This window comes from Boleophthalmus pectinirostris, unplaced genomic scaffold, assembly GCF_026225935.1.
Source record: "Boleophthalmus pectinirostris isolate CB_2022bp ecotype Guang Dong unplaced genomic scaffold, ASM2622593v1 HiC_scaffold_22, whole genome shotgun sequence".
NCBI lineage: Eukaryota > Metazoa > Chordata > Actinopteri > Gobiiformes > Gobiidae > Boleophthalmus > Boleophthalmus pectinirostris.
The window spans coordinates 14,747,101-14,772,918 of NW_026571190.1; the positions used below are offsets into that span (position 1 = coordinate 14,747,101).

General features: G+C 39.0%; 1 protein-coding gene across 1 annotated transcript in view; it reads left to right on the forward strand.

The window, feature by feature from the left end:
• Positions 1-25,818, forward strand: part of LOC110159892 (VPS10 domain-containing receptor SorCS1) — a 473,381-nt gene that overhangs the window by 353,487 nt on the left and 94,076 nt on the right. Inside the window, exon 7 of the mRNA XM_055158440.1 lies at positions 18,533-18,691. Coding sequence (XP_055014415.1) covers positions 18,533-18,691 — 159 coding nt within the window. The remainder of the gene's footprint in view (positions 1-18,532; positions 18,692-25,818) is intronic.

The following is a 25,818-nucleotide window of genomic DNA, read 5'->3' on the forward strand; positions in this document are numbered from 1 at the left end:
ACTTCCTATTTGGAGGGGGGGTGATAAGGGAAAGAGAGAAGAAAGAGACGCCAGAGGTGGAAGAAGGTGTGAGGGAGAGGTGAGAGAAATGGAGAAATGGGTAAAAAAAAAAGTAAAGAATGTGTGGAGTGAGAAAAGAAAGAGAGATATACTGCAATAAATGATAATATTGAAACTTCTTTATGCCACTGACACAATAACTATAATGCAAGATAATCCCAGTAAAGCATTTTAAATAGACTGTGTGATTAAAAGCCACGAGCTGCAACAAATAAATAACAGAATGAAGAAATGCAGTAATTAGCCGTAGCCAAAGCACTTATTTAACCTTTAACAGCTCAAATGGTTTTGTATTACAACAAAAAGAGCCCAAATCTCCCCACTTTTATGATAAATACTGAGCCATAAAACATATTGTCCCTAATTTCATATATTGAATGATAAGTCAATATAGTAATTATTGTGAAAGGCCTAGGTGTGAGAGAGAGGGAAAGAAAGAAAGAGACGGACAGACAGAACAGAGAAAGAGAGAGAGAGACAGACATACAAATAGAGAGACAAAGAGAAAGAGAGACATATATAGAGAGAAATGGACAGACATATAGATAAAGAGACATAGAGAGAGAAAGACATACAGAGAGAGAAATGTAGAGAGAGACATACATACAGATAGAAAGACATAGAGACATAGAGAGAGAGACAGACATACAGATAGAGAGACATAGAGAGAAATAGAGACATATATATAGAGAGAGAAATGTAGAGAGAGACATACATACAGATAGAGAGACAGAGATAAAGACAGACAGAGAGAGACAGACATACAGATAGAAAGACATAGAGACATAGAGAGAGAGAGACAGACATACAGATAGAAAGACATAGAGACATAGAGAGAGAGACAGACATACAGATAGAGAGACAGACAGACAGAGACAGACAGACATACAGATAGAAAGACATAGAGACATAGAGAGAGACAGACATACAGATAGAGAGACAGAGAGAAGAGAGGCATATATTATATAGAGACAGACAGACATACAGATAGAGACATAGAAAGAGAGACATGCAGATAGAGAGAGAGAGAGACATGCAGAGAGAGACAGACATACATATAGAGAGACAGAGATAGAGACAGACAGACAGACAGAGAACAGAGAGAGACAGACATACAAATAGAGAGACAAAGAGAAAGTGAGACATATATATAGAGAGACAGACAGACATACAGATAGAGAGACAGAGAGACACATATATATATAGAGAGAGAGACATACAGACAGGCAGACAGACAGACATAGATAGAGAGACAGAGAGAGACAGCCAGGCAGAGGGAACAGAGAAAGACAGACATGTAGATAGAGAGATAGAGAGAGAGAGACAGACAGACAAAGACAGACAGAGAAAGAGAAAGACAGACAGAGAGAGAACAGAGAAAGACAGACAGACAGAGACAGACACAGAGAGACAGACATATAAAGAGAACAGAGAGACAGACAAAGAGACACAGAGCGAGACAGACATACAGATAGAGAGACACAGAGAGAGGGAGAAAGAGACAGAGAGACACACAGAGAGACAGACATATAGATAGCGAGACAGAGAGAGAACAGAGATAGACAGAGCGAGACAGATATACAGATAGAAAGGCAGATAGAGAGAGACAGACAGAGAGAGAGAGAGACAGACAAAGAGAGACAGACAGACACAGACATAGATAGACACAGAGAGACAGACATATAAAGAGAACAGAGAAAGACAGACAAAGAGACACAGAGCGAGACAGACATACAGATAGAGAGACGGATAGATACAGAGAGACAGACAGACAGAGATCGACAAACATCTAGATAGAGAGACAGAGAGAGAGAGACAGACAGACACAGAGAAACAAAGAGAGAGACAGAGACAGAGAGCCACACAAAGAGACAGACATATAGATAGAAAGACACAGAGAGAGGCATACATATAGATAGCGAGACAGAGAGAGAACAGATACAGACAGAGTGAGACAGACATACAGATAGAGAGACATAGAGAGAGAGATATACAGAGAGACAGACATGACATATAGAGAGACAGAGAAAGAGAGAGATAGACAGAGAGAGAACAGAGAAAGACAGACAGAGATAGACACAGAGAGACAGACATATAAAGAGAACAGAGAGAGACAGAAAAAGAGATAGAGAAACAGAAAGGTACAGCGAGACAGACAGAGAGCGACAAACATCTAGATAGAGAGACAGAGAGAGAGACAGACAGAGAGAGAGAAACAGAGCGAGAGACAGAGAGACACACAGAGAGACAGACATACAGATAGAGAGAGAGAGACATATAGATAAAGAGACAAGAGAGAAGAGAAACAGACAAACAGAGAGAGAACAGAGAGAGACAGACATATATAGAGAGAGAGCCAGATAGAGAGCCAGACCGAGAGAGAACAGAGAAAGACAAACATGTAGATAGAGAGACAGATAGAGAGAGAGACAGACAGGCAGAGAACAGAGAGACAGACAGAGATAGACACAGAGAGAGACAGACATAAAGAGAACACAGAGAGACAAACAGACAGATAGAGAGAGAGAGAGACAGACATATAGATAGCGAGACAGAGAGAAAACAGAGAGAGACAGAGTGAAACCGACATACAGATAGAGAGACAGACAGACAGAGAGAGACACAGAGAGAGACAGATAAAGAGAGAGACAGGCAGACACAGAGAGTCAGAGAGAGAGAGAGAAAGAGAGAAAGGACAGAGTGGCATGGTGGGGTGAGGTGGTGAGTGCAAGGAGAGAATGCAGCAACATCTGTCAACCCTAAGGCGCTGTCTCCAAATGGCTGAGCCCGGAGCCGGAGAGAGAGAAGCCATGGAAAAGATACGGGCAGGGAGGAGGCAGGAGAGTGACAGGAGCGCGCGACACGGGGATGAAATAAAGCGGGAGGGCATCCAGTGTTATAAAAGTCCTCTCTGCGATGGGTAAATCTAGGTGAGCTGTGGGAATCCATCAATATTCTTTTCTGCGCCTTTACGCCACATTGGTCTGGCTGGCGTGTGAGCCGGTACAACTGAGTAACGCTAAAGCTGCCAGGATCCGAGACGTGACGATACTGGGAAGCACCACTGACTCCAGCCGTGATCGGAATAAAAGAGTCCACCAGTGTGACGACTGTGAGATTCAACGGTGACCAGGCACACGTCCTCGTAAAGTATTGGAGAAGGGTGTATTCCGGATCCCAGCCAAGTGCATGTGTTGTAAATATGCATTCAAGGGCCCATATGAATCTGTGTGTCATTCGTTCATTCGCTTTTTCAAAATAAAACCAAAAATAAGAAAAGGAAAAAACAACTATTTTCTTCCTTATTTGTCTCCAAAAACAAAATGAAAAAAATTGATGATTTATTTTTGCAGTTTTCGATTTTGTGTTTAAATGAATAATAACAGCCGTTTCTCGTTTCCACAAAAGCGTCACTTTTGCACCAGGACTAAAATAGGACTGAACCAGGACTGAACCAAGACTAATCCAGGACTAAACCAGGACTAAACCAGAACTGAACCAGGACTGATCCGAGGACTAAAAGAGGACTGAACCAGGACTAAACCAGGACTAAACCAGAACTGAACCAGGATTGATCCCAGGACTAAAACAGGACTGAACCAGGACTACACGAGGTCTAAACCAGGACTGAACCAGGACTATACCAGGTCTAAACCAGGACTGAACCCAGGACTAAACCAGAACTGAACCAGAACTGAACCAGGACTAAACCAGGAATAAACCAGGTCTAAACCAGGACTGAACCAAGATTGAACCAGGACTAAATCAGGTCTAAACCAGGTCTAAACCAGAACCAGGACTAAACCAGGATTGAACCAGGACTGAACCCAGGACTAAAACAGGACTGAACCAGGACTGCACCAGAACTAAACCAGATCTAAACCAGGACTAAATCTGTCCTGGTCTGATCTTGGCCTCAGTCCCAGTCTGGTCCTGGTCTCAGTCCTGGTTCAGTCCGGCATTACAGCTTAAGTCATGGAAACGGGAAACTGCCGTTATCCATTTTTTCTATTATTCATTTAAACACAAAAAGTTTAAGTTTAGGATACATGAAAAGTGGAAAAAAAAAAAAAAAAAAAAAATTGTTATCCATTTTTTGATTTTGGTTTGGAGACAAATAACGAAGAAAATAGTTTTTTTTGTTTTCTTATTTTCAGTTTTATTTTGAAAAACGAATGAACGAACGATACACGGATTCATACTACTCTATTTTATTGTCTGTTATAATGTTGTTTTGTCATCAAAAACATACCCAGAGTTGTGTTTTGTTTCATTCACACATGTTTAACACACAAACAAACCCTGTGTATTTAGAAAACGCTCAGTTCCACCTTGTGATGTCATATGGCAATACAAGAAATGATCCACTGTGTTTTTAAAATCCATGCACTTTCACTCAAATCATTTGGATGTTTTCGGTCCTTATGTCTACAAAACTAACGGTAAAAAGTAGCTCCACTTCATGACATCATAAGGTGGGACAGAGCATTTTGAGGTTTGGGGATTTAAATACACATATTTGAATAATAAAAAAAAAACAAAAAAACACTCCAGGTATATTTTTGACAAGGTAACAACATTGTACAAGAGTCAGTTGTGTGTAGTACAGGATCTTTAAGTTGTAATCAAACAGCTGTAATTTTGCCAGCATTTCAAATTGGTCTATTATTCAGAGTTTTGAGAATAGCCAAACATTTCAGAATGATGAACAATAAAGTAGTCACAGTGACCAGCTATTTAAAACTAAATGTATCTTCTGAATAGGAAAAAAGTCCTTGCATAAAACATGAACATGTAATCTCATACAGAAAACTCACTTTTTTAATGCTCTTGTTATTATTATGTAAGTTTAGGAGTGAGAGGGGTCAGTTATATGTTATTATATACTGTAACCCTGTGCATAATAGGGTAGTAAATTGAGTAAATGTAATGAATTAATTGATGTGATTTCCAAATACTTGCAACCTTGATACTCAACCACACATTTTAAAGCTGTTTTAAAACTCTGGCCCAAATGTACAGGTTATTTGTTATGGGTCCCTGAGCTGAAATTCAAACTTGAAGATCATAATATAATAAACTTTGCCTGCTACCAATGCATGTATTCATAAAATATTTCCCTTTAGAAATACATGAGAAGAAATCATGATTAATACCACATGTAATAATTCAAATACTAGCTAATATAGGCCTTGAGCAGGAACAGAATATACTGCAAGTTAATGGTTTTCTGATCTCTTAATCCATATTACACTATTTTCTGATCTATGTTATAATGCTTTTTTCTCATCACAACATACCTTGAATTGTGTTTTGTTTCATTCACACATGTTCAACAAACCCTGCATATTTACGCTGAGTTCTTCTCTCCGACTGGAAATGCTCTAGTCCACCTTGTGATGTCATGTAGTAATATAGTAAGTGCCTTGCTGTGTTTTTAAACTTTTTCATTAGAATCATTTGGATGACTTCAGCTCTTGATTTGCCCGTCTCTACAGAACTAAAGGTCAAAGGCAGCTGTGAACTTGAAAACTACCACAACATGACATCACAAGGTGGAACAGAGCATTTTGAGCTTTGGAGATGTAGACAGTTTAACAATGGAGGGTTACTCAGGCTATGTTTACACTGAAACAAATCACCGAATCATCATATCACGGTATCGGAAACAGTCTGCTTCCAGACACGTTGTTTCTGTGTTCACAAGCCTTCCTATCCACACATATTTGCGCATATGTGTTTACATTTTACAGAAATTAAACTTAAAACCACATGGCTAATTTGCATAAACTAAGCACTCAAAAAACAGCTCGCTATTGTGCGCTGATGCGGTTCAGCTTCTGTCGGACTAAAGGACACGACTCAGTGGATTATATGTGTTCTCTCTGTGACAGAGAGGTGTTCTGCTAATGGTGAGTCTGTCCTGTGCTTCTATCACGTTGGAGATGGTTCATGTTAAGCTTTTCAGAGTCTGCAGGTCATACGCATAGACCATGTATATGAGTGGACATATATTTTAGCTTCTTAGCATTTTGAATTACATCAGGCGTCCACACGTTGCTGGATCAGATCCGTACTCAGATGAATTCGTGGGAGCTGGTGGCACCAGATCGTTCCATCTCCCGAGTGTTTTCAATCGGATTAGTGTAGATGAACACTGCATCAGCAACGAAAACGACTCGAATACGTACTAGTGTGGATGGGGTCTCAAACACATGTGAATGAACCAAAACACAACTCCAATGTTTTTGAGGAGGTAACCACATTATAACATGACTTAAAGCTCACAAGAGTAAGTTTTGTGTAATGCAGGACCTTTAAATACCACATGTACTAATTCAGATTTTTAGTAGAGCTAAGACTTGAGCCACCTATATACTTAGAGTATGAACAGAGTTTATTGCAAGTTGATGGTTTTCTAATCTCTTAAATGAACAAACAAACAAAACACTACTATTTCTGAAAGCCTTGCCCACTTTGAATGTTTTTGTCCCCAAGACAAAGAGTTCATTTGACATATATACACAAACAGTCAGCAACTACACACACACATTATGATAGACATTACAGTAGTACACTCAGCAGGGTCTTGTACACATATGTCACTTACTAATGCCCGCTCATCATTATTCCAGTAGTGCCCAGAGTCTTAATGTCTGAACTACAAAGTTAATTAACCAAACATATCTTGACCTTGTCCAATGAGATGTGATGGATTATGAAGCACTGAGCCTTTTCCAACTCCATCCATATAATGTCATCTATCAAATCAACTGTGGAGATGTTTCCCAATTACTCACAAAAGGTGCAAACTCACACGTCAGTCTTTGTCAGGTCTTTGCAGAGGTTGAGACTTCGCCCAAATGTCAGGCAATCTTCAATTAGCCCCATGTAAATGCCTCAAGTCAATACACAGAGAAGTTGGATCTAATAAGATGGATCAAATATATAAAAGCATGGATGCTGCAGAGCGGACCAGCCAAAGGGAGAAGTCATAATTATAAATATGCTCTTGGTCTTTCATGTCCGGCACTTAGCGCTCAGGGCCTGATCAGGTTTGATAGCAACAGTGCGCCGTGAATATTCATGAGAGCGATGCGATCTGCTACGTGCCGCTAATGCAGGAGCTGAAGTGGAGGCACAGAACTTTGAACCTGATTTACTTCAAGTCAATTTGCCACTACAAACTACCATACTAAGGTGTGCGAGCTGTACTTTAAATCTTACTTCAGATGTTATCACTGAGTTTAATCTTAAATGAAGCTGACCTGCAATGTACTAAATTGGGCTAAGCAATTATTTTTAGCAGCAATTTTAATAGTAAATCTCTCAGTTAATGTGGGTCAAGAATGTACTCCTCTTAAAGTGCAATGTTACTGACATAGGTATCAGCAACAGGAATCTCAAAAGCTGAAGAGGCAAAGAAATAATGTGGCAAATACAAAGTTATATTATTCAGTCACTCACTGATGACCTGGCCAAGAGGCAGTAGCACTGACAATAGTATATACAGCAGGACATTGTAGCTCTTCAACGCTCATCAGAGGTTAAAATCTTTCACATTTGTTACTCTTGGTAAATAGATTTTAAACTGGTTTAACATTGGCCAGCTTCAAATTGTGCTGTGGTGACACAATCTCAAGCTCTTTAGTCGCATAAGTGCAGCAATATGCCTTATCTGACAGTATAAAATGTCATGATTGTAAGCATGCTGATGTTCAAAAGCTGAAATATTTAAATCTAACCCCAAAAAGTACTCCACAGCTTTTGCTTTGGTTTCTAACTCTTTTCTTGACCTTCTCTTGATATTTACTATGGTCAAATATTTGTGACTTTTCTCTGACTATCAATGAGATTCAAGGTCTTGTCCTCATTTAACTTTGCTCAAGGTTTCTAACAGGGTGCCAAAACTTTTCCCCTCCGAGGGCCAATGTGAAAATTGAGGGCCGAGGTCCTAACATAGCCATGTGCTACACAATAAAAACTGAATTACTTAGTGAGTGAATTTCTCACTTTTCTTTACTTTTTATCAAAGGAAATTACGAAGTTTCAAAGGAATTGTTGAACAAGACAACTGCCAAACACAATGTAAAAAAGTGAGGCCACGCAAAGCAGAACTAAACCAGGGACAAAACCAGAACAAAAGCAGGGCTAATGTTGAAGGTTTGAGAGAAGAGCTCCATATCAACAGCTCTTATCCTAAAGCCCACAAAATGCTCATCAAACTCTCTGTTTAGGTTGCTCACAAGTCCTGCACATTCAGGCAACTTCTTCTTGTTTACTTCTCTTGGGCTGGGGAAGTGAGCCACATTTCCAGGGTAAAAGACATAGAAAGCTTACCTCAATAACCATTACAACAACAATAAATTTCAATTCATAAAATGAGCTGCCAGACAGGTAAGTGCACGTACACAAACAATGGCACGGCTCAATGACAAGCAGAGGATACACACCACAGACAGTGCAAAGCGGAGACCAAAGAGAGCACACAGATGCAATCAGACAAGACAACAGCACGGTGTAACTTTTTGGTTGGGTGTCCATCAACGGCTTGTTTCTATGGATATGTAACTGCCTGGAATGTTCCACAGTGTGACATTAAACAGCTCTACCTTAAATATATTCAATTACAGGTACTTTTATAGCTCACAAATGCCTAGAAAAACAGGCATTTTGACTGTAATTGAGGTTGCCATTTCACAGATCTGACTTGTAACTTGGTCTGGTTTGGCTTCCATGAAGATATAAATGCTTAATGTCATACTGTGAAACATTCCATACAAAGCAATTACATATCTATGGAGAAAAGCATTTCCATACAAAGCAATTACATATCAGTGCAGCTTTAGTGAAGACATTTATAAAGTTCTGTTGTCTATAAGGTTGCCCTCACACTGGGCAACTTTATCATCAATGAGTGTGGTGAGGCCTGCTTTCTTGTTAATCATAGCAGGGGCACCATGCGTTGTTATTCCGGACATCTTTTCCTAGCTCAAACTGCACCTTTCCAGTATTGTCCCAGCTGCAGCAAACAAATCTTCACTTTTTGTTGTCGCTCACAGAATCTCAGCTCCAGCCAACTCTTGTGTTATTTCCATATTGTTGCTTACGCCTCAAATAAAAAACAGAAACTCACAGAATACGAAATCCATGCTCTTGTCACAGGCAAGTGAAACCACAGCAAATCCTGACAACTTGGCTTTGAATTGTTCCTTAATCTCCCAATTCATGTTTTCAATAAGGAGTGTTACCTTGGTTCGAGTCTGGGATGAGCACATTAAAGGTGCATTGTGCAACTTTTCTGGTAGAGTCTGTTATCTGCAAGTTTGTAATTGCTTTCCCTGGAAATGTCACAGTATGGCATTAAATGTATCTGTTTCCATGGGGACAATTATGAATCCCATCATAAGCCAAGTTATAGATCAAATCTGTGTAGAAGTATCCCCGCACACAGCAAGGTTGTTTTTCAATGTAGTTTTACAGATAAGAAGATAAGTATAATGTGGAATATCACAATCAAGATAAAATTTTCTTCCAGGCAAAGCAACAACTTCTCCAAGCAGGTGGTAGAACATGCACCAAAAAAGTTGCATTGTGCATCTTTAAAGAAGCAGTTCCTTTACAAAATCCCCCATTGAAAGACATCTCCCCATCTTGGCAATTAGCAGTGAAGTTTCAGTGCTGGCCCAACGCACACTGTCCTGGGTTATAGACAGTTGAGGAAGTGTTGTGATTGAAGTTTGGCTAACAAGTTGCAGGACTACTTTTTTGTTCATCTCCCTTGTACTTTGAAAATAGCAGCTCTGGCTTCAATAGCTTCTTACCAACATTGTGTGTAGAGTAAATGAATAATGTCCTAATACAGTGGAAGGTAATGAAGTACAAAAGTAAAAGTACACATTTTAGTTTTACAGTCGATACTTTTTACTTTCTACTCCACTGTGTTTTAGATCTGGATTGAAAAGTAAAAAGTACTTATCTTTATGGTTTGAGACCTGCTGAAAAGGCTCAGACTTATTTTTAGCACATTTCATTTGACTTATGTCCCAACTTTGAGCAAAACTCATTTCCTCTAAAGTCATTATCAAAACCACTACATTTCATCCTGTAATTGTTCTAAAACTCTCTGAAAAGTACTTTTACTTTTTAATCTTTAAGTGCATTTTTAAACAGGTACTATAATACTTTTACTTAAGTAGATTTTTCCATGTGATACTTCTATGTCCCAGTACTTTTACTTACAAAACAAAATTGAGTACTGTATTTTCCGGACTATAAGTCGCTCCGGAGTATAAGTCAGACCAGCCAAAAAATGCGCAATGAAGAAGAAAAAAACATATAAAAGTCGCACCGGACTGTAAGTCGCACTTTTTGGGGAAATGTATTTTATAAAATCAGAGACCAGGAACCGACAAGGCAAGTTCTAGTAATAACAACAGAATAGAGAGCAACAGGCGTTAATATGTTATCGTACTATATTAACAGTTATTCAGATAATTATAGCATAAACAACATAACATAAGTTTACCAAAGTCACAATCTCACTCCAAATCATTAAATCCATTGAATTCTTCATCCTTGGTGTCACTTTTGCGTGACCCCCGGAGATAAACCATAGATCCATGAGGTGACTGAAGCGCCGCTTCCTCTTCTGCGTAGCTGTCGTCAGACTCAGCATCAGTTCCAGTTAGAATTATTCTGACCTTTCTGAATCCCGACAAAATGGTTTCGATTGTCATTGAAGTTCGGGCTTTGTCGATTCATCTAGTGACTTCCAGGAAAGTTGCATGGAGCACCCACCCAGTTGCCGTGAAGCTGTGTTCTCCATCCCCACTTTCCACCAGTCCCTCACAAGTTCCTCACTCACTCCAGACTTTCTGCTTCTCGATTACCATTTTCAGCTGCATATTTCACTATTTGCAGCAAGACAGCAGCTTTTCATACAGGAGGCATGCGCAGTAGAGTGCGAAGTGACAGTGGTACAGAAGTAATAGTAGCAGCAGATACTGACACACAAGCCTAGAGCGCCCTATCGCGGCTGTCAGTCTGAAAATGTTAATATATAAGTTGCACTGGAGTATAAGTTGCAGGACCACCCAAACCATGGAAAAACATGCGACTTATAGTCCAAAAAATACGGTACTTCATTCACTGCTGCTCTAATGTAAAGTGTCCAAATAAGCACCATATCAATTTAATGCATTATTATTAAAATTCTGGCTCAATATTCTGGAGATTTGCCCTGGACTGCTCCTGACACTTGCTCTGAGACACTGGTAGAAGCCTGGGTAACATCCACAGCCAAGTCCCCATACCACCTTGTCTTTGGCTATCTTGTCTGATGTTGGAAGCTGAGCAGGGTTGGACCTGGTTACTACAGGGATGGGAGACAGCTGAGAATACCAGATGCCGTAGGACAAGACACTTCTCCCACCTTGCCTAGTATGATCTGGTGTGTGCAAAAGTGATTGGTGGTGGTTGGAGGGGTCGATGGAGGAGATTGACAGCTTACGTGGTCAGTATACTCCAACAGTCCATATACCCCAAGGCCCACATTCCATTCACAGGACAGTTGCTGGACGTTCATTCACTGTGTCCTTCGCTATTCACATTCAAAGATAATAAGTAGATATTGATTCAAAGCTGAGTAAGCCTGTTCATAAGTCCAGAGAGATTTCAAGAGTTCAAAGAGTGCAGAGTAAAAAAAAAAAAAATGGACCCAATGATCCAACCATAAATCTTTACCAGAAAATAGATGAAGAATTGCTACTTAGTTTGGTGAACTTGTTAGACATCAATATAATTATTAAAATATTTATCTCAGTGGTTTGGAAGCCAGATAAACTTCATTTCATGTGCTTCATTAGTTTAAGAGATCTGTTTTAAAAATCCTTATTGCTATTTATTTTTTAGTTCATGGATAAAGTTCCAGGTATCCTTTCTTAGTAAACACCACTAAAAATTCACAAAAAATCTGGTTCCTCTTCACTACAAGGTTGCAACTACCCTTAATGACACACTGCAAACCTTTTGTGTTCAGCTTATCTTCCTAAAAACATTACAATGAAACATCTATCTTCAACAATTTGCACATTTTTTTATTTTTTTTATGCTCAACTATTCATAAAAAAATAGGCATTATTACTATGATTGTCTCTGCTGTGGGATATTCTAGGCAAAGCAATAACATCTCCATGGAGACGAGCTGAAAAGTTGCCTCACTATTTGTCTAAAATAGTTGTTATTTCTAATGGTAGTCTTTGCTAGCTCCGGGGCTCTTTCATTGCCAAACTATAGCACTGAATGAATGCTTTGCTGTGTGCAGTTGTTGCTCTGACTGTGTCCATTAAGTCGTATTAAATCACCAGGAAAACAAACAACTGTCTTCAAAAAGAATCAAATGCACACGCCCTAGAGAGAAAACTAGTACATCTTCTCTCCTCACTTTTTATATTTTCATTCACCTGCTCCTGTTACTCACAAAAGTGTATTTATGGCTGCCCTATGGTGGGATACCAGATTTATAGACTCAGAGCTGAATTCAATTAAAGAGTGAGTCAGTCAAATGGTGTAGTGTGAAGCTAATTTCATTAATATTCTATCTGGGCGTATTTCGGGGCACGGAGCAGTGAGCTAACTGGAGTATTCCTTACACATATTGCCGGTGTTCTGCCTCTAGCTTGTACGCGTCATTAACCTTTGTCATTTGCAGCCCTTTTGCCCTCCTAATTTACAGACTCCCTCCACACACAGTAGACCTGCACACACACACAGCGCAGAGTTAAATGTTATAGTTGAAACAAGGAAGTCTACGGCCGCCAGTGAAACTTTTATGAGAGCATACTTCTGTGTGGTGTCATGGTGAATCCCAAATACAACCATTCAAGGCTTGTGGGCGCTTAAATGTGACATCATAATTTCAATTATAATAGACACAAACAGTAGAAATAGGGACTTAGTCTGAACATTTTGCATTGTTAAATCACAAACCGTATTTACACACACACACACACACACACACACATATATATATATATATATATATATATATATATATATATATATATATATATATATATATATATATATATATATATATATATATATATATATTTATTTATTTTTTATTTTTAATTTTTTTTATTGGTTTATTGACTTCCTGTTCAAAAAGCCAAAAAAGTCAAAAGACAAAGTTCTCAATTTATCGGTCAGTCTACATTGCTACTCTTATCTATGGTCATGAGTTTTGGACGACAAGGACAAGATTGCGGATACAAGTGGTCCAAATGAGACGTTACTTCGCAGGGTGGCTGGGGCATCCCGTAGAGATAGGGTGAGGAGCTCAGTCACATGCAAAAAGCTTGGAGTAGAGCCACTCGTCCACATTGAGAGGAGCCAGTTGACATGGCTGGATGCCTCCCTGGGGACATGGTTCAGGCATGTCCCACCAGGAGGAGGCCCCGGGGAAGACAGGGAAGAAAAGCGACTGTCTCTCACCTGGCTTGGGAAAGCCTTGGGATCTCCCCGAAGAACTGGAGGAAGTGTCAAAGTGTCAGGGAAGCCTGGGCATCTCTGCTTTGACTTTTTTACTGCCTCCGTGACCCAAATGGAATTACAAATTAGTGCAGTGAAGTGGGTGGTGACAGGGGGAGGTGAAAAGTTAATGACAGAAGACTGACAGCATTTTTAAATGATCATATGGCCAAAATGTTATCTCTTATATGTGAGGAATACAATTACAGCTATTACTGGTCAAAGCTGCTCCATTCTGTTTCTGCTCAGTTGTGTTTCTGCTAATATTCCAGGGTGCCCGTGTATTAGTATTAGTGCAGCATGTGGTGTGGCTGCACTAAATGTGTGCATGCCCAGCGTAAACAGCTACATGCTAAAGTTTGATTTTGGGGCTGTTTGTCATGCAGGAAGAGCTGTGTGCGGTGACCGCCTGAGAATACAAACAGACTGAAGCCTGTATCTCCACACAGCTGCATACATTACACTGCAGTAATCTCCTCTTTGTTTGGCACTTGTCCTGTACAAGTTTGCTCTTTTGATTTGTGTCGAGTGAGAAGGATTCAGCGAGCAAAATGCTATTCAGTGTTGTAATAGCAAAGTACAATCGCTACTTCTGCATGATGTACATGAGAGAAAAAATGTTGTAGTAATGTTATATACTATAAGATGCCGTTGCCAATAAATTAGTGATGTCAGAATGATGGTTGCAATTTTATTTTATTTATTTGTGTTTATTTAATTTTATTTAATTTATTACACTCAACTTTCCTAACAAGCAGGTTCTCCATCATCTGTTCAGTGGTGTAATTACTATCACTATTTAGAATTCATTTAACAACAGATGTTTATATAGCTAAAATTATCTTGAACATCTTACTTTCAGAATAGGTATTGAAATAGAACTTTTTTTGTTTTTTAATAATAATTTTAGTACTAGTTTTGCTTGTGGTAGACAAAAGAAAAACACCGGACAAGGAAACCGATTAGCATGTACGTTAGCATATTGTAGTTATGCTGCATTGTGTGTTGCTCAGGACTCGGGGAAAACTGACCTTCACCTCGAGAAAGTGTAATGGAATGGCAAATCAAATCGGGGTTCCAAAACACAAACTCGGATTAGTTCGGAGCAGACAGAGTCGGATGGATTTTTGAACATGTAATAGTCAAACTGCCATAATTGAGTTGCCAACAGCTAATGTTAGCTAACAGACTCTATTTATTAGCAGGAGTTAGCGATACCTGACGTTAACTACATAAGCTAACAAAATAAACATAAAACTTTCTTGTGCATCCATATTTTCCTGACTGTTGCAGTGGAACACATTTACAACAGATGTCGGGAGAACTGACTCAGATTTACCAACTACCGACATTCTATAGAACGCAGCATTACCTCCTCAAATCTGGGCAGAACACTCATTGGGTGAATTATATACTCAATGTCGTCTGTTCCACAAAAATACCTCAGCAAACTCTGCTGTGCTCCTCCAGCTGTGCAGCCCTCCTCACTGAAGCAGACACTAATTGGGAGCAGTAGTTTTGGTTGTCTCCGCATGCTTCTCACATCTATGGCACTGCACGACTGAGTGTCTGATTGATGAACTGTTTTTTGGAGGGTTTTGCCCACTGTGCCGTGTTTCCCGACCCTCGCCTGACAAATGACAGGGTCGGCAGGTGCCACGCTGAGAGGGATATAGAGCGTGGAGCAGTGTGTATTCTCATTCACACCGGAGACTGATGGCTTAATGGACCCGATGAGGTGGTCACGCTGGAGGCGATGTGAGCGCTGCAGAGAGTGGACACATGAGGTAATGGTCTGACTGTCTGGTTTGGGATAAGTACAACAGGCTCTGCGCTGTGTTGTTGTGAGGAGACAATAAACCAATCCACATGCAATTACGTAGTTTTAGACCAGTTGGTAATGACTTAATTAGAAGTTTCATTGCCAAGCAGTGAACAATATCCACAAAGTATAGAAATCTACTTCAGTGATATGGTAAAACAATGAATGCAGTGGTCCCTCGTTTATCGTGGGGGTTACATTATAAAATTAACCCGAGATAGGTGAAATCTGCGAAGTAGTCAAGTTTATATTTTACAATTATTATATCTGTTTTAAGGCTGTAAAACCCCTCAGCACACACTTTTTACACTTTTCTCACACAGGACTCTTAACCCTTTTTGCATTCTTACTAAAACGTATTGCTGCTGTCATCCTTTTGTTATTTTCCTCCTTCTTTATGTAACGAACCAAAGATTCATTATTCCGTAATGGAGCCCTACAGCGCAGAGTCCTGCACGGGTCCATTTTTGGAGACCCACACCCACGCAGTACAGCACCGCACCTGCACAGCACTGCACCCGTCTGTTAACCTGAGATTATATCAAACTTTTGTGCTGCCTATGCCACGGCCTGAACCAAGACTAAACCATAACTAAGCCAGGACTAACCTAGGACTGATTCCAGGACTGAAACAGGAGGACTAAACCAGGACTGAACTAAAACAGGACTAAAACAGGAGTAAACCAGGACTAAACCGGAACTGAACCAGGACTCACGATAGGGACAGGCTCGGAGGTGACCGCAGGAGAAAGGACTGACGGAGAGTGTCGCACTTCGTGGTTGACCGATCGCGCTGCACTTCAGAATCACATTGCTAGAGATTGAACATTTATGTAAATTTGGCAGCTGAACGCATTCTGTACTGTACAGGAGACATGGCACGGAGGAGATTGATTGACAATGGTGTGATAGAAATTTAGATTGTGGAAAGATTTCTTTCAATCTATCTTTGTGTAAATGAATGTGATTTCTACCTGAAACCCAGACCAGTCATTAACATGTGTAAAGGTTCATCAGGCACAACTGTCTCCGCCTTCAGGAAGCCCTTTGTTGTCCTCAACTGTATGTTAATTTAGTACCACCCTCTGAAACCAAAGTCACTCTGCTTTGATATGTATGCAACTTGTATTTCTGCATAAATACTCAGAGCTCAAATGCTCTGGGTAGAGACATGAGACATGGGGGCAGACATGGGAGACATGTGAGATACTGTTGGGGGTGAGAGGCTGTTGGGCTTTGGCCGGAACAGGCCTAGGCCCTGTCCATATCTGCTGTAACAAGAATAAATCTTGGTCTATATTCCAAAAACTCATCAGGCTTCGCAAATCGATTAATTATTTATCTTCAAGAGATATATAATTTTTTCCATGACAATGGTCCACAGCCAATCAGGACGTGGGGGAGGAACAAAATACGTACTCATACGCTGTGGAAAAAATTGCACAAAAAAAAATCTGCGAGACCCTGAATGGTGAACCATGATATAGTGAGGGACGACTGTAATATATAGTCAAACATAAACTAAAATAAAAGCTCTGTTCTGTTCAAGCAGTGCCTCTGAAAAACCCATCAGCAGCAGCGTGCGACCACTGTAGATTTGCTCCACTGACTGTATAAATGGACATAGCCACAGCATACCAAAAGTGAGCATGAGCTTAAAGTGGTTCCTTCCAGCTTTGGTTGACTTCCATTGACAAATCTTTCCCCTCTCTCTGTAACTGCTGCAGACTATTCATTTTGGCCTTAAAATGTTCCTATCAACCTATTTCAGTTGGAACCTTGCGTTTTTATTTCACAGTTTATTTTGTCTCTAAATTAAGAAATGCAAATTAATTTCCCCTAACAGTCCATTTATAATCAGTTCTATTTGTTTTAATTGCACTCTGTTTTTATTTGTATTTTATAATGTTTCTGCATTTTATCTTTTTTATTAATATGAATATTTTTAAGCAAATCTCTGTGAAAGTGTGGCTATGAATAAATACTTACTTTTAATCTCACTGCAAATACTACTTGTTTTCGGGACCACATTAGCTTCTAGCCAGATTAAAATTTTTCCATTGAAGTTTTCGGCAGTGAGGCAGTGATTTTCTTTCTCAACAAATATTGATTTATCTTTATTTGCTTTTACCGTCACAAAGCTTCTGTGTTTAATGATGCACTAACGCTCACGCTCTACAAATCAGAATTAGTCCTCTGTGTCAAAATTTGTCTTTCAATTAGGCTGATTTTCTCAATATTTTCTGTAAAGTCCTTGGTGATTTTGTCTCTTTTTCTTGGGACTGTGATGAAGTTTTGGCGGAATGTTGGATGTTGAAGAAACGACAATTCTCATGGGAAATTAGAGCTTTGGATACTTCACTGAACACAGGCCAGAATGAACTGAGACAAGCAGTGCACATTGAACACACACATTTATGATTTAACTCTCCTCATGATTAGATGACATAACTTCATTCTTAGATCAACTAGTATTGCATTGATATAATAAAATGTCTGCCCAGGATCTTAGTACTTGGTATTTAATCTTTTCCCTCTTTCAGTTTATAATAAAAGAATAATGGATCAGATTTATATAGTACATTTTTGGACACTCAAAGACTTTTTACGGTGCATTATTCATTCACTCCACACCCAGTCATGGTAATCTTTTACTGTAGCCACAATGGAAGACACTGACAAAAGTGAGGCTGCCAATCTGCGCCATCAGTCCCTCCGATCACCACCAATCACGCACACACACCACTGTCATATTAGGCAATGTGGGTGAAGAACCTTGCTTAAGGACACAACAACAGTTTTTTGTCACTGGTCCCCCTTTTAAAAAAAAGCTACTATACACACAAATTGAGGTAAAAGAGAAACTGTGACCTGCTGTATGAGTTTGTTACATACATTTTGGCATATTGCTATCATCTAATATGTGCTTTCCAAATGGTTAAGTGAATGAATTAATGTATTAAATAATGTATTCATGGATTTGTTTATATTATTCTGAGCATGGGAATATACAATAAGACTTTGGGTACCATCAGATAGACTATATGGAACACTTTCAAAGCGGGGGTAATTAAAATAGTCCCCATCATTTGACCTTATTGTGTGTCTTGTCCTCAGATCATGTTGCTGACCGACCCGGAGGTGGAGAGCAGTTTGCTTATCAGCTCAGACGAAGGAGCCACGTACCAGAAATACAGACTGAGCTTCTACATCCTGAGTCTGCTCTTCCACCCCGAGCAGGAGGACTGGATCCTGGCCTACAGCCACGACCAGAAGGTCAGTGAGCAGTGGGTTTAGTCCAGGTTTAGTCAGGACTTTGGCAGGTTTTTACTCCTTCAAACACCTCAAAAGAATAGAGTGAAAGTCCAGATAAGCAACAACTGGGAGCTGGTGCAATGCCTCAAAGCAAAGAAAGAGACAGATCCAGTTACACAAGACTGGAGCTGAGTTCAGAGCAGGTGCAGAGGGGAGCTGGGGTTATGTAATGCAGGGGCTGTTGAGGTTAGAGATATGGCTTTAACAAATATTACATGGCAAAGATGAAAACTGGAAATCTGAGCGAAATATGTGGGCTTAGTAAAGATAGATATTTGCACTTGTTAGCGTATTGGCTATCAGTTTTAAATCTCCAGCACAGGCAGATACGATGTTTTGACTTGCAGCCTAAAGAATAATAAAGCTGTATTTGAACACTTAAAGGTGCACTTTAACTTTTCTTGTTGCGTCAAATGCTTTTCCTCATGGATATGTTAGCGCAATCGGAGATGGCAACCTGGTCCCCCATGAGGCATCGGTGGGAACACGGAAGCAGCTTATGAGGAGCCCAGCCCATATTACATGAACGTTATATACACAATGCAATGTGTGTAGCTGTACAGTGCCCATGAACATTTGTGGGATACTGGTCACACATGAGAATGTCTGTGTTTACTTTTGAGATCAGTCCTGTTGCTCTAGCTCGATCCTTTGCGTAGTTCTGAACAAAAATGCATATTTGACCTTGGTTACCTTGACCTTCAAGTGACCTTGATGGGTTTCAACCTGTAACATCCAGTGTACCCCGGTTATGTGTGTGTGTCAACTTGTATGATGATTGGATAAATATTTTAGCCCACAGAAAATCAGAAAATGCCAAAATTGCCTATCCTTTATAATGGCGTGACCTTTTAATCTTTGTAATGTTTCATATTACAAAGATTTCACAGGTATTTTTCAGCTATAAAACCACCTGCAATTGAATAAATGTAAGGTAGAGCTGTTTAATGACATTTCAGGCAGAGCAGTGACATATTCAAAGAAACAAGCAGGTGACGGACCCTTAACCAAAAAGTTACATAGTGCATCTTTAAGTGCAAAGAGATAACTGAACAAACCATGACTACACAGCTCTTTATGGTGAAACAAGACTGTGGATACATTTGCAGTAAATGTATATTACAGAATTACAGAAAAAAAAAATTATCGGCCCAAAAATATCAACAAATATTGATCATCAGTTTCTTTGGATTCGGTATCAGCATAGGTCAGCCATGTCCAATCTATGGCCCGTGGACCAAATGCGGCCCAAAATTTTCTTGGCCCTCAGGCTTCCAGGTGAATTGGCCCAAATTACCTTGCATCAATTAAAAATGAACTTTTTACTGTGAGTTTTTTTTTTTTTTTATCTACCTTGATAAAGGTAATATTTAATATTTAGTGTGTGGTTTTAAGGATCTAAGCATGAATAAAGTCTAATGGGTCATTCTAAGGTGTTAAACATTATTCACTGTACTGAGCACCAGTCTACAGCCCTCAATCAGCCCTCTGCTTCGTCTGTGTTTAGATATGTGACCCTTGATGAAAAAAGTTTGGACACCTCTGACATAGGCCATGTAAAAACCTGCTCGATCTCTAGTCATTTTTGGGAACTTGTGTAATTATAATACATTATAATTCCCTAAACCTACCAGCCGTCTCTGCTTAAACTTTGCCATACAAAACAGAAAATTGCCCCTCATTTCAAATATAAATCCACACAAATTCTACAACTGAATTATTATTATCTGGGGATTTGCAAAAACACTGACACTGAACGAAATGTGAAATTGCAACAACTCAAACCAAATCTAACATCCATCTCTCCATTTTCTCCCTAAAACTGGCAATAACACCTCAACAGTGAAATAAAAAAGATGTATTACTTTGACATATAAAAGCTGTGAGTGGAGCTGGAGGTCGATGTGTGCAAACAGGTAAACAAATTGATTAGCAACATGTAGTCGACGTACTAAATGTGGTTTTGGTTCTATAAATAAATGAAACTCAGTCCAAAAGGTGTGAGTTGAAGAAAAGCCGGTAGATATGGATTACAGAGGAGCAGTGGACCATAAGCACCCTCCCCCTTCATGTGAGATTTTGACCGAAGTGTATTGAGTTTTGAAGCATTCATTTTAACATCAACCAAAAACATGTCCTGGCAGAAAGTACCTGAATATAAAAGCATAAATAGTGCTGATGGTTCTATATCGCATATTGGATCGCACAAGTAAAGCATTTATTCAGAGTTTTAATATAATATTTTAAACCCAGAGACCTGATTGTAGTGCTGTGCACGATCAATCTCAATCTTGGAGCTGTTACGGTTCCTTCTTACAATATCTGATTTCCCATGGTGAAGGGAATTTTGTATGTTTTGCTGTTTTTTTTTTTTTATGAGCATAAAAAATAGAAAATTCGTTTTAATACATTTTAAAAGAAGAAAAAGACTTCTAGGCTTCTAATGTTGTTTTTAAATCCCATGGGATCTTCTGACCTACGTTATAATGTTGTGTTCTCATCACAAACAGACCTGGAGTTGTATTTTGTTTTATTCACACGTTTAAGACACAAATCCTGTATATGTAGCCTGAGTTCTTCTCTTAAACAGAAACAGTCTGTTCCACTTTGTGATGTCATGTGGTAATACAGGAAGTGCTCCACTGTGTTTTTAAACTCCATACACCTTCGCCTTCAATCATTTGGAGAATAGCAGCCCTGGTATTGCCAGTCTGCTGAACAAAAGCTAAAAATTTGCTCTTAACTTGAAAACTAAAACTACATGACATCACAAGGTGGAACATTTTTAGTTTTGGAGATGTAGACAGACAATTCCAGGTTTGGTTTTGAGGAGGTAACACATTCTAACATTGCTTAAAGCTCACAAGTCGGTTTTCAGTAATACAGGATTTTTTTAGGTGCACTAACATTTCTGAAGGAGGCTCCACTACCACATAATACCACACTGTGCGACATTCATTTCAAAGCAATATCAACTCTAGATACTAGAGACAAGTTTATAGTGCTGGGTACAATTATATTTCCTTGTTCTTTTGGGTGAATTTTTATACAGTTTACCAGAGTAGTTCTTCACAACACACATTTTTTATCTTTTGCTCAGGCTAAATATTAATTTAAATTAGATTTTATGTATCTGTGCATAATTTTACAGCAGTGCATTTTCATACAAAAAAACTAAACATTGTAATAGAAATAATGAGCCCCAAACCCTAATAGTTAGATGTATATTTGATAATCACAAATAAATGATCAAATACACTTCCCACTTCTTTTTAATATTTTCATGGCCAATTAGCAATGAGTTTGTTGAGTACTTGCATTTCATTCGCTTTATTTCAAATAGTTCCTTTGGTTGAGGACAAATCCTGAATATTTTACCTCTAATTGCCCTGCTGTAGGTAAAGTATTCTCCAAATTGGGGTTTCTTTTTCCGAAGTGCAGGCGAGGGAGGTGGAGAGATGAGTGGGTGGATGCCTGTAGAAGACTAGCTAGGGAAGTTAACCCAGGACAAACTATTTTATGCAAGTACCTCATTCAGTTCTATTAGAATTACATTTTAGCAAGAACCACCGAAGTTGCTCTGACAAGTGGAATATTTTTGCAGTTAAAAGCAGGCCAGGGTTCAAGAGTTATCTTGGAAGGTGAATATATCAAGTGGACAACTCAAACTATGAGAGTTACATATTTAAGGGTGGTTAAAAGTTAAAATAGAGCTATTCGTATGTGCGATAAAGGAGAAAAATGTGCTACAATTTTGATGTACTGCAACTGCACTTTAAATGTTCTGTCAAAGAGCTGATAAAAAGATCTGAACATGGTGAAAATTGTGCACTATGATCTTACCAAATCAGATTTAACCAGATGTACATGCGTGTAAAAGGTTAAAATCATGAAGCATAAAAGTATATCCCTGCAGGTCAGTCAGAGACATCAACTTGGCAAAGGAAAGTGTGATTACGAAGTACATTTTATAGGGACAATCTGTCAAGGCGCTGGTAGTGGTGAAGAGAAGATTGATAGCCTGTGGAGACTTATATCTGTACTGCTGAGGTAGAGTCAGGGCCACTCCCCCTTCAGAGCACTATCACAACACAATCAGCGTGTATCCCGCTAATGGAACCACTGCACATTGTTTCAAGGTTGTGAAGTTGTAGTGTATTGTTTCTTATTGAATCTGTGGACAGAATTTTACAGCTAAACCTTGAGGACGGAAAGATTGGAGGATCACTCAAACATGCATGTATGAAATATTAAATCTCTATCAGTTATAACATAGACAAATCCAAAAAGCTGATTTTACACTACAACCCCTTTTTGGTTATTATGATTAACTGATCCAGTATTGGTTGGTATATTGATATGCTATTACCGTATTTTTCTGACAGTAAGTTGCACTTTTTTTCATGGTTTGGGTGGTCCTGCGACTTATACTCCAGTGTGACTTATATATTAAAATGTTCACAGTAACAGCCACGAGAGGGCGCTCTAGGCTTGTGCGTCAGTATCTGCTACTCCTATTACTCCTGTACCACTGTCACTTCACCCTCTACTGCACATGTCTCCTGCAGAAAAAGCCTCTGTTCTGCTGGAAGTAGTGAAATATGCAGCCAAAAATTGGTAATCAAGCAGCAGAAAGAAAGTTTGGAGTGAGTGAGAAACTTGTGAGGGACTGGCGGAAAGCGGGGATGGAGAACACAGCTTCATGGTAATCGGGAGGGTGCGCCATGCAACTTTCCTGGAAGTCATTGGATGAATCGACAAAGCGTGGACTCCAGTGACAACTGAATCCATCTTGTCGGGATTCAGAAAGGCCGGAATAATTCTAACTGAAAATGATGCTGAGTCTGACGACAGCTTCACAGAAGAGGAAGTGGCGCTCCGTGTTCCTTATGGTTTACCTCTGGAGGTCACGCAGAAGTGACACCAAGGATGAAGAATTCAATGGATTTAGTCATTTGGAGTGAGATTGTGAGTTTGTTAAACTTGTTCTGTTCTGTTGTTTATGCTATAATTATCTGAATAACTGTTCATATGTTACGTTAACTTATTAATGTCTATTCAGCCAGTTATTCTCTGTTCTGTTGTTATTACTGTAACTTGCCTTTCAAGATGAAATGTCGGTTCCTGATCTCTGATTTTATAAAATACATTTCCCCAAAAAGTGTGACTTATAGTCCAGTGCGACTTATGTTTTTTCTTCTTCATTATGCATTTTTTTGGCTGGTGAGACTTATACTCCGGAGCGACTTACAGTCCGAAAAATACAGTATATTGGTTAGACATGTAGCAGATACAAGATCAAGAATAAAGTTTACAAAAAAGTTTAAAAGTGAAAAAGATGATGCTTTCAGATGAATACATACTCCAGCTTTGTCAGACTTGTATTCTGCCACAATGACAAAGACATACAGAACAGAACCTTCTTAACCTGCATCTGCTCAGTCCTAGAAGAAAATCTCATCTCTCCAACTAATAGTGTTCTTGTGGATGACACGAAAGTACACAGGCAGATGCTAATGTCAAGATATTGTCAATTCCTCGTGCATGTCAAGAGTAAGAGTAACATTTTGTAGCTGGCATTACTTTAATAAGCAATATGTTGTTTACTCAGTAGTTTGGAGAAGAAAGAAGTTGCAATAATATAAGTATATAGGTTGGGTTTATGTGACATCTGCCAAAATCCAGATGTTCGGAAGTGGTTTGTATAGTTTTAAAATAAATATTTATAATTATTGAGCTAATTCAGTTTTATCTGTCTGCAGTTTTTGACAATAGCTTCACAATGGGTCATTATTCAACCTCAAAGACTTGGTAGTTACAATTTGGCATGTTCCAAAGCAAATAATGACAACAGGTTAACAGTTTTGGATTTTCTCTTTGGTTCCTTTAAAGTCGCACTGTGTACGTTGTCTGCTGCAGGGTCCATCACCTGCTTGTGTCTAGAATGTCCCACAGCATGGTCATGAACTTTTGAATCTCTATGGAGACCTGCAATCCAAATTACAGATCAGATTTGTGGAGAGGCAACGCTTACAGTAACAATGGACATTTTTAAAGATATTTTTGAGTAATACATAACATCCGTAGTTGAATAAATGCAAGACAGATTAATTTAATGCCATACTGTGGACAATTAAACCAAAGCATTAACATCTCCTTGGAGACAAGCAGGTTGCAGACGCCCTCAAGGAAAGTTACACAACGCACTTTTAACCATGAATCTTCCATAAAGTAAATAAGCCCGTTGGTTTGAGTGGAAATAAATGAAAAGAAATGATTAAAAAACTACTCACAATTTCTGAAAAAAATACCTGCAAACAATCAGACTGATTTATGTTTAGGCCACAAGGCTGTCGTCACTAAAACTTTTGTCCAGTTCACAGAATTGTATTTTCTTTTGCTATGAACCCTACTTGGACGACTGAACAGTATAATTATTAACAAGCATTTCTTAAGTGTCAACTGCTGTACGTTGAATGTACTTCATATGCTGTTGCTATAACGATGTGCATTTGAATTTGCTTCAAGACGTCGATGAAAATTCACAGTCACAGATGTATGGTAATAATTCAAGATTTTGAAAAGAATTAGGCAAATTGACAAAATTGTCTGTCAGGGCAAAACTGTTGTGACTGATAGCTAACAGCCTGCAATTAGCAACAATTAAACTTCCTCGTGTTTATAAGCTCACATTTGTAATTAACACTGTTTGAAATGCTTTAAATGAGTCTGGTGATGATTAATGGGTTAGTGGATATTTACTGAAACCAATCTGATTGCCAATTTAAATTTTTCGAAGACTATATTCTTTAAATAAACATGAACTAAGGTTAGCATTAATAAAAGATAACCGAACCGACTGACTTCTAGTGTAATCCAAACTTAAGCATTATTATCAAAGTTATTAAAAAGGCTATTAAAAGAATGAGCATAATGGCTCCAGTACTGCATTTTGAGAACCCTTAAAGCTGAACTCTTAGGCTATGTTTACACTGGAACAAATCACTATATCACTGCATCACTGAAATGGAAACGATCTGCATCCAGACACATCGTTTCTGTGTCTGTAAGCCTTTCCTATTCACACA